The 16,652-nt window shown below is 43.7% G+C and overlaps 1 protein-coding gene across 1 annotated transcript in view; it reads right to left on the reverse strand.

Moving 5' to 3' along the window:
• Positions 1–15,982, reverse strand: part of LOC149343941 (arylsulfatase B-like) — a 45,459-nt gene extending 29,477 nt beyond the window's left edge. The window contains exons 1-4 of the mRNA XM_089547106.1: positions 15,970–15,982; positions 14,630–15,003; positions 5,315–5,474; positions 1,812–1,924 (exon numbers count right to left, since the gene is read on the reverse strand). Coding sequence (XP_089403232.1) covers positions 1,812–1,924; positions 5,315–5,474; positions 14,630–15,003; positions 15,970–15,982 — 660 coding nt within the window. The remainder of the gene's footprint in view (positions 1–1,811; positions 1,925–5,314; positions 5,475–14,629; positions 15,004–15,969) is intronic.
• Positions 15,983–16,652: the final 670 nt, after the last annotated feature.

Here is a 16,652-nt window from a genome sequence, read left to right on the forward strand (position 1 = left end):
GCTAATTCCTCGAACCACACTGTTAGGCTAGCTTGACTGGATAAGACTCTAGTTTAAATGTTGCCAGGTTCAGTTTCCAGTGGTGCAGCGGTGGCGTCGACAAGAGCATCCACCTCGTGTGCAAGAGGACCTGGGCTCGAATCCCGGTGCCAGGCAATTCTTCACCGGGTTTTTTTTTTTTAAAGTGTCCGCGTGTCGATGAAATTGCTTAACCTGGACTGGGGTGCGGCTTGATCTCGGTGACCACAGCCTACAACGTAGTACCTCACCAGACCAGGATTTGGCCACCCTGGTGTAGTACTTGGCCACAACCTTCTATGACGAAATTAAACCAATACGCTCTAACTTGGGGCTGAATAACGAGACAGGCGGCAGGTCTATAATCGAGCACTTCGCCTCTTTGAGAGCCCGTGCCGCAGATTCAGTTTGTCTGGGTTCGAAAGAACACAACCCCACAAGAGCCGAGACAGCACCATTTCCGCTCGATGCATCCTACAAGCGGAGAAACGCGCGCAACTTGAAACACATACGTCTTAAAAAGTAGCCGTCTTGGAATGCGCAAAACCTTGCCTGAAAAACATTTCAGGGTTTTGGTTACTGTCGACAAAGATACAGGCTATGTTATTTTCGTGTATCAGTCGATGAAGACAATTCATGACTGTGAGCTGAATTGGTTTAGCTTCGGCATAAAGTTCGTACTTAAGTAAGGGAATGCTTGGCTTTGTTTTGCAGAGAATGGAGGCATAACCATGTCATACTAAACACCACGGTGTTCTTGCGCCAAGGCACCGATGATGAAACAATCACGCTAACTCCGTGTAAAGTGACCTCCTTGGCGGCAACATCTAGAAGTAAGTTGTTGGGCGAGTTGGTGGTGGTATTTCATGTATTGTGTCCCGGCATTATGGCCCTGTGTTGTGTCCCGGACGGTATTCCTTGTGTTGCCTTCCTTTCTTCTATGTCCCGTTCGTGGCGCTGTGTTCATGGAATAGCTTTTATAGGAAATCGAGTTAAGGTATCAGACTACTGTGGAAACAAAATTTTAAGTGCCAATACAAACAGCAAATTAGTAGTCACTCTTGAAACATAATATTTTATCCCACAAAAGGTTTTAAAACAGGCTTAAATATTTTTGACCTTAAAATTTTTTAATTTTACATCACACGCCAGCAGTGATAACTACAGTTCTGTTGATAGCGAGGCAAACTGCTTTCGCATTTCCTACCATTAAAGCATAGGCTGAGCACTGGACAGGAAATAATTAGGCTAACAAATAGTGCACCGAATCTTTATAGTGTTTGTTGCTTCATTCTTCAGAGCTGCCAGCACACTACTTTATTGCTGTGTTTGTGATGCAAAACTCGACCAGATTTGTCTCGATTTATCGCATCCAGGCGGAGCCGATTCTACGTTGTTCCAGAATGTTCTACTAACTTTACACGCTTTGTCTGGAAAGTTCGCTATCGAAAAGTTCGCTATCGAAATTTCGAAAGTTCGCTATGCGGCCGGAAGCGGCGGGCATTCTGTTCGACGACAGCCGAGCACGCCTGTTGCTACCCCGCTGAAAACTGATTCAGTTCTTTTCGGGCGCAAGTCAGTCCAAATACACAGTTTTGTTTGGAAGCTATTCTCGCTGTCTTCCTGCTCGCTGGACTGTAGCCACCAGTACGTGACAATAGTCTAATGACCAAAAAGAGTGCTTTTCATATAGGCCTCATAAGAGAGTTGTGAGAGCGCCCTGTGGCCGTAGGGCTGCTTACTGAACGTAGCGTAGGCACGCACGAAAAAAACCCTTCAACACAAAAACATACCTTTCCGACAATGTACGATGTATAGCCTAGATCGTTAAGCCACTGAGGAAGAAGCTTCAGGTCCAGGGGCAGCCCTCTGGCTTCATCCAAAAGGAGCACATAGTGCTGCATCCCTGGGAAGAAATGTATAGGACCATTGTAGAAGAATACCATGAACGACAGGTATGGCGTGGGGTGTTAATTAGGCAAGGACACGTCCTGGTGGAGGACGCCAGACTAATTTTGATCCCAAGGGTTTTTTAACGTGCCTTGGCATTCCACAGCACACAGTAGCTCTGTATTTTGCGTGTGTACGAAGGCAGCCGCCGTTCCCGTGATTCGCTTGCGTGACTCTGCCGCAGCTTGACGCCAATGCGACGGGTAATTTGAGGACTGATTGAGGCCAATGTATGAAAGGTGAACCCCCGTGTCATGTTTGTGCAATGTAGGGCAGATATTACGGGACCACTGCTTCCATAGGTTGATTGACTGAATACAGAAACGCATAAAATAATGTTCACTAAACATATCTGTTCAAACACAAGCAGCCAGTTTTATGCGCGAGTTGTGTATATTTTTCAGCTTTCTGTGAACAAAACATTTCTAAAATTAGAACGCAGTTCCACCTCACTTCACAATTTACACCACGTGGCATTGCGTCTCTTACGCTCAACGAACACTGGAAGAGAGTACGTAAACATGGCATGATTTCCCACATGAATTGGTGTGTGTCGGGTTTAGATCGTACATAAATTGCTAAGCAAATGTGATTTGATTTTTTATATGAATGCTACAAACGTTGGCAGAACTACCAGAAAACTAAAAGTGACTACAAGGCCAGTTTTATCTAAATTAATCGTTATTTGGCACTCTTGATCTGATTTATATCCATCTGGTTTCAGAACAAAATCCTTCATTTCGAAATACTTATACCAGGTGTTTCAGGGAATAGCTTAAATAATTCTCAAAGACGGAATTTTTAAAGGGACACTGAGGAGAAATTGAAGTTGGCTTGTATCGACAGAATACCAGCTCCTGATTACTCTTAAGCTCTTGTAACGTAGAAAAGAGCAAAACCCAAAATACAGGTACGCCGCCACAGTCCAAACTCGCAAGTACAAGCGTGATAACGTAATACGACAAAACAGTGTTGCCAGAACCAATGGTTCTAGAAACACTAGGCCACGAGAAGCCACGAATCACTGAGGCATAGCCAATGCCCGCCGCGTACTCGATGCAGGTGGCCGTGCCAAAGCATGTGCAAATCTCCTTGACGTTGCCAGATGGCGCCACGTACCCGGCAGCTACGCGCGCGCCTGCAGCACTGGAACCAATCAGCGCCTGCTCACCGGCGCGGTATTCCGCTAACGGTAACAAGGTACACGGTATGCTAAATTTGTCTATTTGCGAGAACTTCGTTGACGACTTCGAGAGCGGGATCCATCGTAACGCTGGCAAAACGCCGGTGCAAACGTAAGCGAAGCGACGGTAGTGACGGCCACAATAACCGTTAGATGCCTTCAACGTGCGCCCGGCGGTAGCTTTCTTTTCGGCTGCTGCTAGGCCGCACTGCTGGAAGCCAGAAATCACGGAGTCTGCGTTACGTCATGTGCACATCATGTTTCACGTCATTTAGTCCTGTGTCGTCATAAGTGAATCCCAAGTTTGAATGAGAGCACCGGGAAAAACTTTTTCAATTTCGCATCCAAATTTCTTAGAAATAAATGCATCTTTCGCTGCCGGCCTAGTGGCAACAAAGCCATGAAATGCCGAACTATCGGATTTTGCTTTAAAAACAATATTAATACAGCTCTCCTTACTGTCCCTTTAAGCAAAAATATGGCTTTTTCATTGTAGCATTACCAGTGTTGGCGCCAAAGCGGTGACTCGTCTTAAGTAGTTAGCCGGTTAGCACTCTCTTTAGTAATTAACTTTTTAACTAGTAGAGTTAGGCGCTGAGTTGTAAATAGAAATTTGTAGCCAGTTGTTAGTAATAGCCAAAAAGTTCTTAGAATTTCGAAAACGCGATTACCTTTGACACAGTGGCTCGACAAAATTTAGCTCATATGACTCCTTATACGCACTGGTAAGGTTGCTTTGCCTGTGCTTTTCGAAAACGCATGTACTTTGTAACGATGTAACCAAATTTTGTCGAGCCACAGCGCTAATAATAATCGCGCTTTCAAAATTCTAAATGCTCATATCGCTATTACTGATGACCGGCTGCAAATCTCTAAACACAAGTAGTTGCCTATGTGTTATAGTTAAAAATCTAATTATCATAAATTAATCACTGCGCTTACTACTCAAGAGAACTGATCGGCTTTCTTGTGCTCGCCAACACTTGTAATACTATGCCGCAAAAGCAATACTTTTACCACGTAAAGCCTATTTTTGAAAATTTCTTGAAATCTTCCGTGAAATATCTGGCATAACAAGCGTGTTCAGTTGCGTTCCGCGCCTTCAATTAAGTGTTTAAAATTTCATGTCGGAAGTTTCAGCTAAACTCGCAGACTCTGCTGTTGTCTGAAAGTTTGGGGATTGCTCTTTCTAGTACTGTATTTCCTTGTTTCTAGGCCTTAAATTCCTTCCAAGACTGACGTAATAATAGTGCTTGTCCTAATGTCCTTCCTACCATCCCATAGCTGTTGAAAGGGAGCGCTTTTTTTTTTTTCAAAGGGAAAACCAGCGTTGCCACGTGTTTTCTACGAAAATGTTAAAGATCTGTTAAAGACCTGATAAAGAAATGTTAAAGACCAAGCATTTCAGGTCAGAAAAGTGGAGGACAGGGACGGGGGAAGCGATCCTCGTTAAATACACCACGCGTGTTAGCGTAACCGAAACGCTGCCACTACGAGGGGACGCTAAGTCGGCACACAGCGAGACATGTTATAAAGGGGATAATAAAGTGTTCTACGATTCCACGAGAATAGTTATTAACGTCTTTGTTGCCCTTGTACGCCGTAGAAAAACCAATATTGTAGTTAAAATTTAAAATTGTAAGAGTTCTTTGATGTGTGACAAAGCGCCGATGAAAAATTACATTCCATTTTATTGGTACATAAAACGCGTGCCTTAATAGTATTCATAATTCATACTTATAAACCATTACGAGTAATAGAAAAAATTGGCTGTGGCTCAGCTAATGTTAAGCCTGAATATCGCGAAGCGAAAAGCAGCGGTGATGCTCGTGGTTTAGCTTAAGGTTATACTCACGGTTACACTTAGGGTATATATTTCTGGCTTTTTCGAAACGTATTGTCTTAGGTATACGAAGTTTGTTTGTACGGAGGCGGAGAATTTTACCCCACCACTTGAAAGGGTTCGTTTTCCATAGTTAGGGAAATAGTGGAAATGCGCCCCATCAAAGCTGTTAACATTCAGTTTTTTTCCCGCGCAGCGACAATGATAAGTCAGCTAATAGTCATAGTTTATAGTTTCCTTCATGCAGGTAGACACCCGTCGTGTAAAGCTGGTAGTTCACGCTCTTGCAAAACGAGGGAAGAGCGAGAAAAGCAGCGCACCTGTGTGTATGGGGTAGCGGCCAGTCATGATGGCAGCTCTGGAAGGCGTGCACAACGGCTGGTGGTAGAGCCTGGTGAGTCGGACTCCACTCCATGCAAGTGCGTCAATATTTGGAGTCCGAATTTGAGGGTTTCCGTTGTAGCTGAGGTCACCCCAGCCCTGAAGAGGAAAGCAGATTGGTGTTAACAGCTTTTATTTTAGCGGAGGTGTAACGGTAGCAATTACCCCAAACAATGTGATTAATTGACCATTATTTCAACTGCCAGTAGTTTTTTAGGGAACTTTTGCGTACGTTCACAAGTAAGGGTAAGAGGAAAATAAAATATGAAGCCAAACGAAGAAATAATTATAATATGGAACGGTGCCAGTTGATCATCGAGCAACTGAATGAAAAGGACCGGGAAAAATGAAATTCTAAATTTTTTTCTTCCCCAGAACGAAGATTGCTTCTTTAAAAACCGTTGAGCGGAACGGTCTTGTCAGATATGCAATCAGCTGCAATTTGAGTTTTTAATTGAAACATCGTAGTGTGGGATCAAAGGCTGAATCTTTTCTGAAAGAAAAACGTAATGTTTTAATATCTTAAGCCCAGCTGCAAAAAAACTTGAGACCTCGCCTTACGAGGGGCATGAAAAAATGGTTTGTACCTGCACCTCGCACACCATACAACACGAAATCCTTTAAATGTACTAGTCCCACATTACTCAATAGTTGAGAGTCACCGAATTTCGACCCAGCATACAAACCTAAACATACTATCGGCAGAAATTTATAGGTTTCTTAGATCTTGTAATGTGAAATATTTCCTGTGCTGTAATTATTGCACACATGCCGCATGTAGAAATTTACTGTTGCTTCAATTCGTTATATACTGAGTCGAGAATGTCGAACAAGTTGTGCCTACATCTGTTTTTTTTTCTTGCGATGTTGACCATGCATTTATTTTTTGCTCTTTAATTATATTGTCTCTGTAATCTGTATCTGTATTCATTTTTCCTTTGTTATGGTGGTATTTGTCTGACACGCTGCAGTGCCACTATGTAGGGGCTAGGGCCATTGTCAGGCTGTTTTGACAGCTTTTAGTTCCGACTCCTACATTTTAGAGAGGAAAGGAAATAAAGATGAAAGAAAGAAACAAAGAAAGTAAGAAAGAAAGAAGGAAGGAAGACAGAAAGAAACAGAGAGAAAGAAAAGAAGAAAGGAAGAACGAAAGAAAGGAAGAAACAAGGAAAGAAAGATAGAAAGAAGGAAAGAAGAAAAGAAAGGAAAAGAAACTAGGAAACAAAGAAAAAAAGAAAGGAGTAAACAAAGAAAGAAAACAAAAGAGAAAGAAGGAAAGAAAGAGAGAAAGAAAGAAACGAAGGCAGAAAGAAAGAGAAGGAAAAGCAGAAAGAAAGCAGGAAAAAAAGAGAGAAAGAACGAAAGAGAGAAAGAGTACGACGGAAATCACATATGTTCAGAAACTGATACTTTTTTTTCTGCTAATTTACTCTCTTCTATTCGAGGTAAAACATTTCCACCAATTTCTATACATCGCATATAGCTGATTAAACGCTTTGCATTGCTCAGGGCTGCAGCATATGTTTTCTAAGAAAGATAAGCATTTTTCTTGTTGGGTTAAATTAAAACCTAGAATATTAAAAAAAAACCTTTTTATGCTAGCAGTTGATTCATAGCTGATACTAAAGCGCAGTGATTTTACATTCTTTATAAAAACTTTCGTGCGCATGTAAAGGACCAGTTAGCATTCTTGATATTTTAATGCAAACAAGCTTTGCCCTTGCGTGGAAAACTAAACCAGAAACGACGGGAAGTTTTTGCCACATAAATATTTCATCAAATTGCTTTCTACAGTACGATCATGTTGTGTCCCCTTATTGCTTTTGTGTGTGTGCGCCCCCGCGTCCTCCTCCTAACGACCACTCGCATCCTCCTCCTAACGACCACTCAATCCTCCTCCTAACGACCGCTTGCCCCTCGTCGCACGCTGTCGCCGGATGCCCCCCCCACGGTGCGCCCCCGCACCCTCCTCCTGTTCTGGGAAGCCACTCCCTGCCGTGGACGCTTCTCCACTCCCTCCTTTCTTCGGGCGGCCAGTTCGGCTCCTGCCTCGGTCGACGCTGGTCGCACCCTCATCGGCTTTAAATAAACGAAGTCTTAAAGTACCGTGTGCGTCTTTCGCTGCATTCAACACAGCGACCGGACACGACAGATCAAAACCCTGCTATTTTCTGAAAGATAGCGGCGAGATTCAAGCGCAAAGCTTGGGACATTTGGCATAGAATGACCAGCTAGAATGGCGAAAACAAGAAAAATACCAGTGTCGCCAGCACTAGCAAATATGGAAAGTAAAATGCATGCGTCAACACCGAATTTTCAAGAGTGTACTTGGCTGCAAGCTACACAGCCATTCAGGCCAGAATGGTGGCTACATGTCTTTTTGAGTAAGGACCTCAAGAATTTGAAACCTGGAGAGGAAATATTTTTAACTCCAATTTTCTCGGCCATGAATTTCTGCTTGGTTGCTGAACGAACATCAGCATAGCCAGAAAATGAGATAGAATCAGTTTTGATTTGATTTATTGAGGTTTAACGTCCCAAAGCGGCTTAGGCTATGGGGGACGCCGTAGTGAAGGGCTACGGAAATTTCGACCACCTGGGGTGCTTTAACGTGCACTGACATCGCGCAGTACACGGGCCTCTAGAATTCCGCCTTCATCGAAATTCAGCCGCCGCGGCCGGGATCGAACTCGCGTATTTCGTGCCAGCAGCCGACAGTCATAAGCACTGAGCCACCGTGGTGGGTCCAAAATCAGTTTTCAGTCAGAAGAATAATTGAATGGAGTCGTCCTTAGTGTTGGTCCATACTTAGTGCGTTTAAGTGGATATATCTTTTTTTCGGTTGAATTGCTGTAATTTTCCCGGCTATTCATTGCTAGGGGTTCTTACCTTATAGCTTAGTGTGAATTGCCCTTATCTGCACGCACTTTTCTGTCGCATCTAGAATATTTCAAAAGTGCTGTCAATGCTGCAACGTCGGAGATTCGACTGTCTTAGACGACTGTAGCACAAAGTGGAAACGTCGCTACCTCGACAGACTCCGCACTGCAGGATCCCGAAGCTGCTGGTGCTGATTTGCAAGCGACCACGAATATTTCCAGCCAACTCGTGTGGAATAAGGGCCGTTGTACGATCGCTTTTATGCGAAGCATACTACTTTAGCTACCACTTCAGCCCTTCACCGTGGTTATGCGCCTCCAAATCATGCGATACATGACGTCACACCACGTGACACGATGACGTCACGACAGTAGAGAAACGGGGGCCCACCTCGCGCCGTCGCTGTGGTTGTGCGCGTCCAAATCACGTGATACATGACGTCACACCACGTGACACGATGACGTCACGACAGTGGAGAAACGGGGGCCCACCTCGCGCCGTCGCTGTGGTTGTGCGCCTCCAAATCACGTGACACGATGATGCCACACCACGTGACAAGATGACGTCACGACAGTGGAGAAACGGGGGCCCACCTCGCGCCGTCGCTGTGGTTGTGCGCGTCCAAATTACGCGACACGATGATGCTTCGCATTCTCCAGGCTTAACCAAGTTAAGCCTCAGCCATTTTTTTTTATGGCTTCCAGACGACATGCGGACGATGGACCGCGCACACCACGCAGTAGGCGTCCGCTCGGTCCGGCGACCGGCGAGAAAATTGGTCAACTTCAACTTTTGTTCGGATGAGCAGATCCAGCCGGTGACCGATTGCAGCAATTGGCTGCTTTCTAGGTGACGTCTCAGGCTTCTCCACCTCCGCTTCATCCGGGCCAAGATGGCCGTCCATCGATTGAACCGGGGAGCGAGGCATAGGTGGTGGCAGCTATGCCTCGAAGCATATTAAATCGGTCATATGTTGATTTACGAGTGTTCATAGCGACAACGAACTTCTCCGCGTGCGGCAGCGGCCAGCGAAAGTTTGCCGACATCAATTCTATAATCATCGACGCTGATGGTGGCTGACAAAGCCCCTTTTAAAACCGACGCAAGTCCCACGTGGTGGCGGTGTCATAAAGTGTTTATATGGAGCTGTTTGTGGTTGTTGCAAGCGTTCCTGCGAGGATCATCATGGACAGCGGCGAGTAGCAGGTGCTCACAGTGAATTTCTTGTGCGTGCATGAGCTATATATAACAGCGACTAGTCCCCGCGAAGTGAAAGTGATTGCGATCAACGCGAGTGCTTTTACGTCAAGGCAGCGAAATGTGAACCTGCGAAAGCTCACTCCGCACGCCGTGCTTTCCGAATGCCTGAATGAACGTGACGTTGTGCAGCAAGCCACATTCATTGCGATGGTTGCAGTGATCTCGTCCGAAGCGTTATCACGGCCTTGTTTCTGCTGCGCATTCATTACCATTTTGATCGCGATTCGTGGGGGCACAGTGCTTGAGAATTGCCATGTATGGAACGTGGTGCGCGCAAGGCTGCACCGCCGTCGGACTGTTTCCTGCGGCGACAACAGCAACGTCGCCATCTTTGTGCGCCTTGGTGCTCCATTCAATACATTTTGTGACAATGGGTGCTCTGGTTACAACTTCCGGAGGAACTGTATTGCCTGTGTGAAAGCTTTGGCACCGAGCAAATCTATCTTCGGCAGCGTAATTTCATTTTTTTTTCGTGCCGGCTGTGTGGACTTTTGTCTGCAATGAACATTTGCGAGATGAATGGGTCACTGAGCTCTTCCTCTATAGCACTTCCTCTTGACTCTCATGTTAAATATTGTCATTTGGTTTTGGGGTACAACGACGCAAACTAATATTCAGAAGGTTTTGACACTACAAAAAAATGCAGTCAGAGCAATTGCGGGCGCTACATACTTAGCACATACGAGTGCTCTATTTGCAAAATACCGCATTATGGATGCAAGGGTTATTGGACAGTACCGTGTAATTCAGCAGTACAAATCTCAGGTACATAGTGACACCACATTTTTTGCTGACCTTGCGAATCTACAGGAAAATACCGCTGTTCACAACACAAGACACTACGAATAATGGTATGTACCTCGTCCACGCACAAATTACGGTTTTCAAACTCTCAGGTATGTGTTGCCGTCTTTCCTCAATAGAAACACTTTCACTAATGTATCCATTCTTTCCGTTTCATATCACGCTGTCAGAAATATGTTCTTACAAAAGAACGAATAATATCCAACTGTATAATAAACAAAGTATCCATGTGCTGTGATTAAATTATCATTTGCGTGGGTGTAACAGCACAAAGACTATTCTGGGAATCTGTTATGAAGATATTGAACATATTTGTTATTTTATGCATTCTCTTGTTATTGTTTTACTGCTGTCTGTCATCGCCGTGAAAAGCCGCTACGGGAGATGGGAGCTTTGTCAGGCCGCGTGCGCGGCTTTTTTTCCTTTCCCCTCAGCCATTGTACATGGCTGAAATAAATGCACTGAACTGAACTGAACATTTCGGTTTAGGTTGTGACAACATGGTATCACGCGCTTACAAACAAGAATAATTACCGCATTTATATCATGGCTGGTTGAGAGTGTGCAAAGCTCTAATATGTGCCAACTCATGAGTTTATTCTTCATGAGCATTTAAATTGATGTAACGAAAAAAAAGTGCTGCAGCAGCTTATGCAATCAAAACTGTCCACACAACAAGTTGGGCATAAGGATTCTTGCTGAAAAACAAAAAAAAAAATATTTAGAAAAAACTTTGCCATTGCTTTTGGTCTCTTTTTGCATAGCAGTGTTGGGGTCTTGGTTTCCACTGCAATCAGAAAAATGCAATGATCTTGAAGCGCCTCCTGGGCATTGACAGCATTTGTTGATTTTGCACACGCTCCCTTTGGATCGGGAGGCCAACGGTACGCAACTGGATGATGTGTTCACAATGATATTGCCAGAGATCAAGCAGCTCGCGAAATAGGCAGTATTGGTGTTAAGCGGATGTCCACGATAGCTTTTGTGTCAGCTGCCGAAGTTTGTTTCACAAGAGATTCTCGAAGCCTTTAGAAGATGTCGATGCACATGCACATGTCTATCTGCTACCTTCGTTTGCCTGTGACTGCCTGCTACAGACATGGTTACTTACAGACTGCTGAATGAGTCCTCACTGGATGGTAAAGCTACGTTAGAAACAAAGGCGACGGGAACAACACCACTGCACAGGTTAACATTTATTGCTCTCTTATCGTTTCTTAGCACTGTTTCGACACGCTAGCTTGCCAGCGGTTCACCCCACTGTACATTCTGATCAAGTTATGCGAAATTTACACAAAGCAACAACGGGACAGAAGGCTGGTTGTGTCGGTATATCTAGTGCAGGCTGTGCAGATAGCTTCTTGCCTCATCATAGCTTGGTCAGTCTATATTTCTTACCCTTCATAGCCAAGCACCTATGACCCAATTTGTGTCATTGGCATGTGCTGCAAATAAACAGATTTCGTACTCTTCCCCCTGAAAGATTGTTTTGGCCAATTAATTTGTTTCATTACAAATCCTGAAGCTTTTATAAACACTTCTGCAATAGCCAACTTGCTCCTGTTCTTCAAGACATGCACCTTCACCGCAACGTCCCCTTGTGATGCTTTTCTTTTCTTTCCTTTGAAAAAGCATTCAATTACCTTACTTATGTAAGGCTGGTTTTCTCGTGCATTAACTTGTATCCCATAACTGTAAACTGGATCCAAGCTGAAACAGCGAGCCGCCGAGAGATTTCTTTTGGCCATTCTTATGCATCCTGCCTTTGCCTGCAATCTTGGACGTCCCCAAGGCATTCCCTTGGGCCTTAGCTTTTTATTACTCACATTATGACCTCCCATACATTAGTTGGACATATGCCTTCACTGACAGCTATATGGGGTCTGCCATCTTGCAATCAATACCAGCATTTCAGTTCTCCGAAACATTTTTAGGAGTGCGCGAAAATTCAAAATTATAGAATATATTTCGAATATGATATTTTTAGTATTCGTATTCGATTCGAAATCCAAGTATTCGTGTTGTTTCGAATATTCGACAGGACGCGAATATTCGTATCTAGCCGAATATATCTATTGCGAGCACCAGCATTCATTTCGGTCGGCAAGTCCTATCGACAGAGACATAACAACATGGCGGCGCCCACAGCAATGCCTAACGTCGGGCCATGGAGTAGCTGACTGCGCTGGTGAGCTTCTTTGTGGCTATACCTGCGAGCTGGTATAGTCAGAGCTGTGCACGAAATACCTCGCAAGACGTGCCAGTTCAGGGCCAATTGAGAGGGCATTTTCTGCGGCTGTAGAAGTCGTTTCAGCTAGAATGGAACTACTTCTGCCTGACCATGTGGAGCAGGCGGTTTTCCTTCACGACAACCTTTTATGTTCTTCTCAGCAACGTGCTTTTGGGCTTATGGCAAGCTAGCCTTGATAAATGCTGTGTACTAGCCATCTTCTCTGATATTTCCACTCTTCTAAGAACAATGCTCGAGACTTTGATACTTTTTGTGCAGACACACACACCTTTTGTGCTTATTTCATCACTGATAGTTGAACTGTGATGTTCTTAGCTGCTCAAATAAATGTTTTGTAGTGGTTAAATGCGCCTGTCCTTGATTATTCGATATTCGATTCGATATTTGAAACCAAATATTCGTATTCGACTTGTGTACGAAAAATTTGATATTCGCACACCCCTAAACATTTTACATGCTCTCGAATGGCCTGTTTGGTATTGTACTAACAATACACAAGTATTTTTTTTTGTAAGCGTTACATTTTGCCAACTTAAAAGGCCTTCCGATAAAGGTGTATTCATTGTATGCTGCTTCAAATACTCACGTAATAATATTTTTACACCCACCCACAACATAGGATATTTTCATCATGACGTGACCATAGTATCGCTGTCTTGCAAGTTAGTTGCGCTAAGATCCCTGTGTGGCATCAGCTTGGGTATTGTAACAACACATGGCACATATCTAACTTAAATATAATCCTGGAATGGGTTCAGACCAGAGTCGCTTGTTTTATTCTCTAAGGCTATTGTTGAAGCTCCAGTGAAACCGCCCTAAAGGGGAATCTTCAAATTTTTTCATGCCGTGCAGAAACTTCAGGTCTTTTTAAATTTTTGCTGTGACATGACCAGTTAATATGCTCTCACTCAGGCTTCCTTCTGCACTAGCCGCACAAGCACTGTTGTGCCACAGTTAGCTCATGCCATTCCATTTCAAGACTCATTTTTTTTTGCCGCCAAAGGCTGCAATGGCCGTTCACCTCACAGGGCTCACTGACCTCTTGTCCTTTTTTTCTTGTTGTTCTTCACACTGTTCTGTAAAACTATTAAACCCAACTAGCGAAGGGGCGTCTAGAAAATATAATGCGATATTAAGCTCAATATGTTCGCATATTGATTCCTGTTTCGTGTAGCAATGAAGCGTAGCAAAACGAGTTAAACCTTTTCAGTGGCAGAGCGTTCTAATTTCCTGCTAAAAATGGCAGAGAACGATAGGGAGAAAATTTTTGCGATTGCTTAAGCACACAGCAGGTTGAAATATACTGTCAAGACGTATCACAGCGGCTATACCGATAACGAAATATTTTTAAGAAATTTGAAATTTTACTGTTACGTGATGTTTTCTGTCATGCAGAAAGATGTTAGCAGTGACCGCAGCAATGCCAAGTCCGCGAGAAAATCGCCCTTGATAACAAACTGCGCCTAGAAATGCGAAAGCGCAGCGACGAAAAAGTGACCCAGTACCATAAAGCACCATTTTGTAAAACTCTTTTATGCAGTCAATTGCACACAGCTGCAGGAGACCTGGTGAACAAAATTTTATAAGTGGACTCGATTACGGACGCTGTAAAGCCATTGCACATCTTTTAAAGCAAGGAAAAAGACCCAGTTTTATGGCAGCACGCCTTAAATATGGATTATTAAAGAGAGAAAGAGAGAGAGACAAAAAGAAATAAAGATGGAAAGAAAGAAAGAAAGAAAGGAAGAAAGGAAGAAAGAAAGTAAGGAAGAAAGAAAGAAAGAAGGAAAGAAAGAAAGAAAGAATGAAAGAAAGAAAGAAAGAAAGAAAGAAAGAGAGAATGAATGAAAGAAAGAAAGAAAAAAAAAAGAAAGAAAGGAAGAAAGAAAGAAAGAAAGAAAGAAAGGAAGAAGGGAAGAAAGAAAGGAAGAAAGAAAGGAAAGAGAGGAAGCAAGCCATCAAGCAAGACAAAATGAAATGAAGAACTAGCACAACAGATAGCAGAGAAAGAAAGCTAGAAAGAAAGGAAGAAATAACGATAGAAGAAAGAGCCCCTCACCAAGTCGTCAGCCAGGATAAATACGATGTGCGGCGACCTGTTACTAGGCAGGTTTCTGTCGCGGCGGTCAATGCCGGACTCGAGGCTTAGGAGCTTCACGATGAAGACAATAACCCCTGCCGCTGCCACGAAAGCGCCGCTCCAAAATAGCGGGCTTTGTCTGTATCCGCGGCCGTCGGCTGGAGGTGGTTTCGATGGAGGTGCAGCATGTTCCGGCTCGTTCTGGGATTCGGAAATTATGCCAGGCGAAGCAGCAGTGATGGTGGGTGAAGCAGGGGCAGCATGTGTGTCGTGTTCCGAAGACTCCCGCACGGCTTTGGGCCTGTGTGGGATAGGCGCCTGCTGCGACCATTTGCGTGCCACAATGGCCTGAGCTAGAAACGCGCCAAATTGTCAGAAAGGTATAAAAAAAATTTGGCGCGATGTACCACTTAACTACTGAAGGTACTGTTCTTAACACCGGGTCTGAAATGAGAGAAAGAAAGGTACTGCACTACAAGATGTTCATAGAACGCGTAAAAACAACATTGCATGTCCTGGTCTGCGCATATATCCTTCGTATGTGCTGTTCTTTTCGTGTTGTGTAGCGCAGTAACCTTCTTTCAGTCATGAACAATCTCCAACTGGCGAATTAGATGTCTCTGAGAGAAAGCTACATCTCTCAGTATTTTCTTTACCAAAACGAGCTAATCAGCCTTCGTAGCCAGGAAGTTTGTTTATGCTCTCTAGACAATGGTGGTAAATGATACTAAGGGGAAAGCCTTTAATGGCTCTTCGTTGTCCACCCGTCCGCGAAAACTGTCACACTACAGCTGTCAATCATCCTCACGACGTCATCAGTGGTGTAATACGCCGTAACCAAAAATCATTAAAATTATCATAAAATAAGAATAACAAAGTGAAATAAAAATTAACTTAAGATGAATAACACGAAGTATTAAAAACTAAAAAATAAAATTAAGAATAAATAAAAAATAATAAAAAATAACAGTTTATAAAAAATACAAAAGAAAATAAGAGAAATAAAAGTAAAAAAGAAACGAGAAATAAATTAAAATGACAATATTTCATAAATAATGAAAATTAAAATGAACAAAAATTAAGGACGTCTTCAAACAGCATAGTAGGTCGTAACCGGAAATGTACTACGCATACGCGTGACGTCACCTATAACGGCATCATCATAGTCTATATAGGTGCGCAGACTGCCGCTCCGGCACCATCGCCCTCCCCTCCCTGCTTCTGTCGGCACGCCGGCAGTGGGCGTGGTCGTTAGCCACCAGAAGACAAGCTATTGCCTTCCCACTTTCCACTTCTAATGACGCACCCTACTCACTCACACACGAGATCCATAGCGCACAAAGTTCAAGAGACACAACATGAGCGCTAAACTTCCACTGAACGATCTTTATTTGGCGCTGACAGCCTTAAAAAGATCACGTATGGTACAGGTATAGACATAACGATTATCTTTACAAGGTCATGTTGTGCCAAGGAATGAGAACAAAAAACACAATAAAAACCACCAATCAGTGAGCACGTTTCACACTATCGCCCACTGCCTTGAGTCTAAGATCGCTAAGTCTACTAATCTAAGAAAGCTATGTCTAAAGCGGGTTACCAGAGGTTCCACGTAGTTGCAGTAACAGGAAGCATGCGCAGACAATGAAAAACGCACGGCTGACAGATAAAGAAGAAGGTCCGAACCAAATTGAAGTAATGCCTTTTATTCACAGGCTTTCCCACGGTCTCAAAAAGATTTGAATGGAATTTGGCCTTAAAGTTTGCATGTCAGCCCCAGAAAAATTGCCCCGCATGTGTAAGGACACATGTCCTGACGAGCAGGAAAGGAAGGCCTGCTCTTTACGGCACCAGAACCCCTTGGTAACTTGCACCAATCGCGTTCTATACCCTCTTCAGTCCTGAGACAATTCGTGAACGATTTTTGAAAAACTTGTTTATTGGACACAAATTAGTGCAAAAGGACGCAAAAAAATTGTTGCGCGTCCAAGTGGGTACTCTG

This window comes from Amblyomma mixtum, chromosome 5 (assembly GCF_055824585.1).
Source record: "Amblyomma mixtum isolate Tamu chromosome 5, ASM5582458v1, whole genome shotgun sequence".
Lineage (NCBI taxonomy): Eukaryota > Metazoa > Arthropoda > Arachnida > Ixodida > Ixodidae > Amblyomma > Amblyomma mixtum.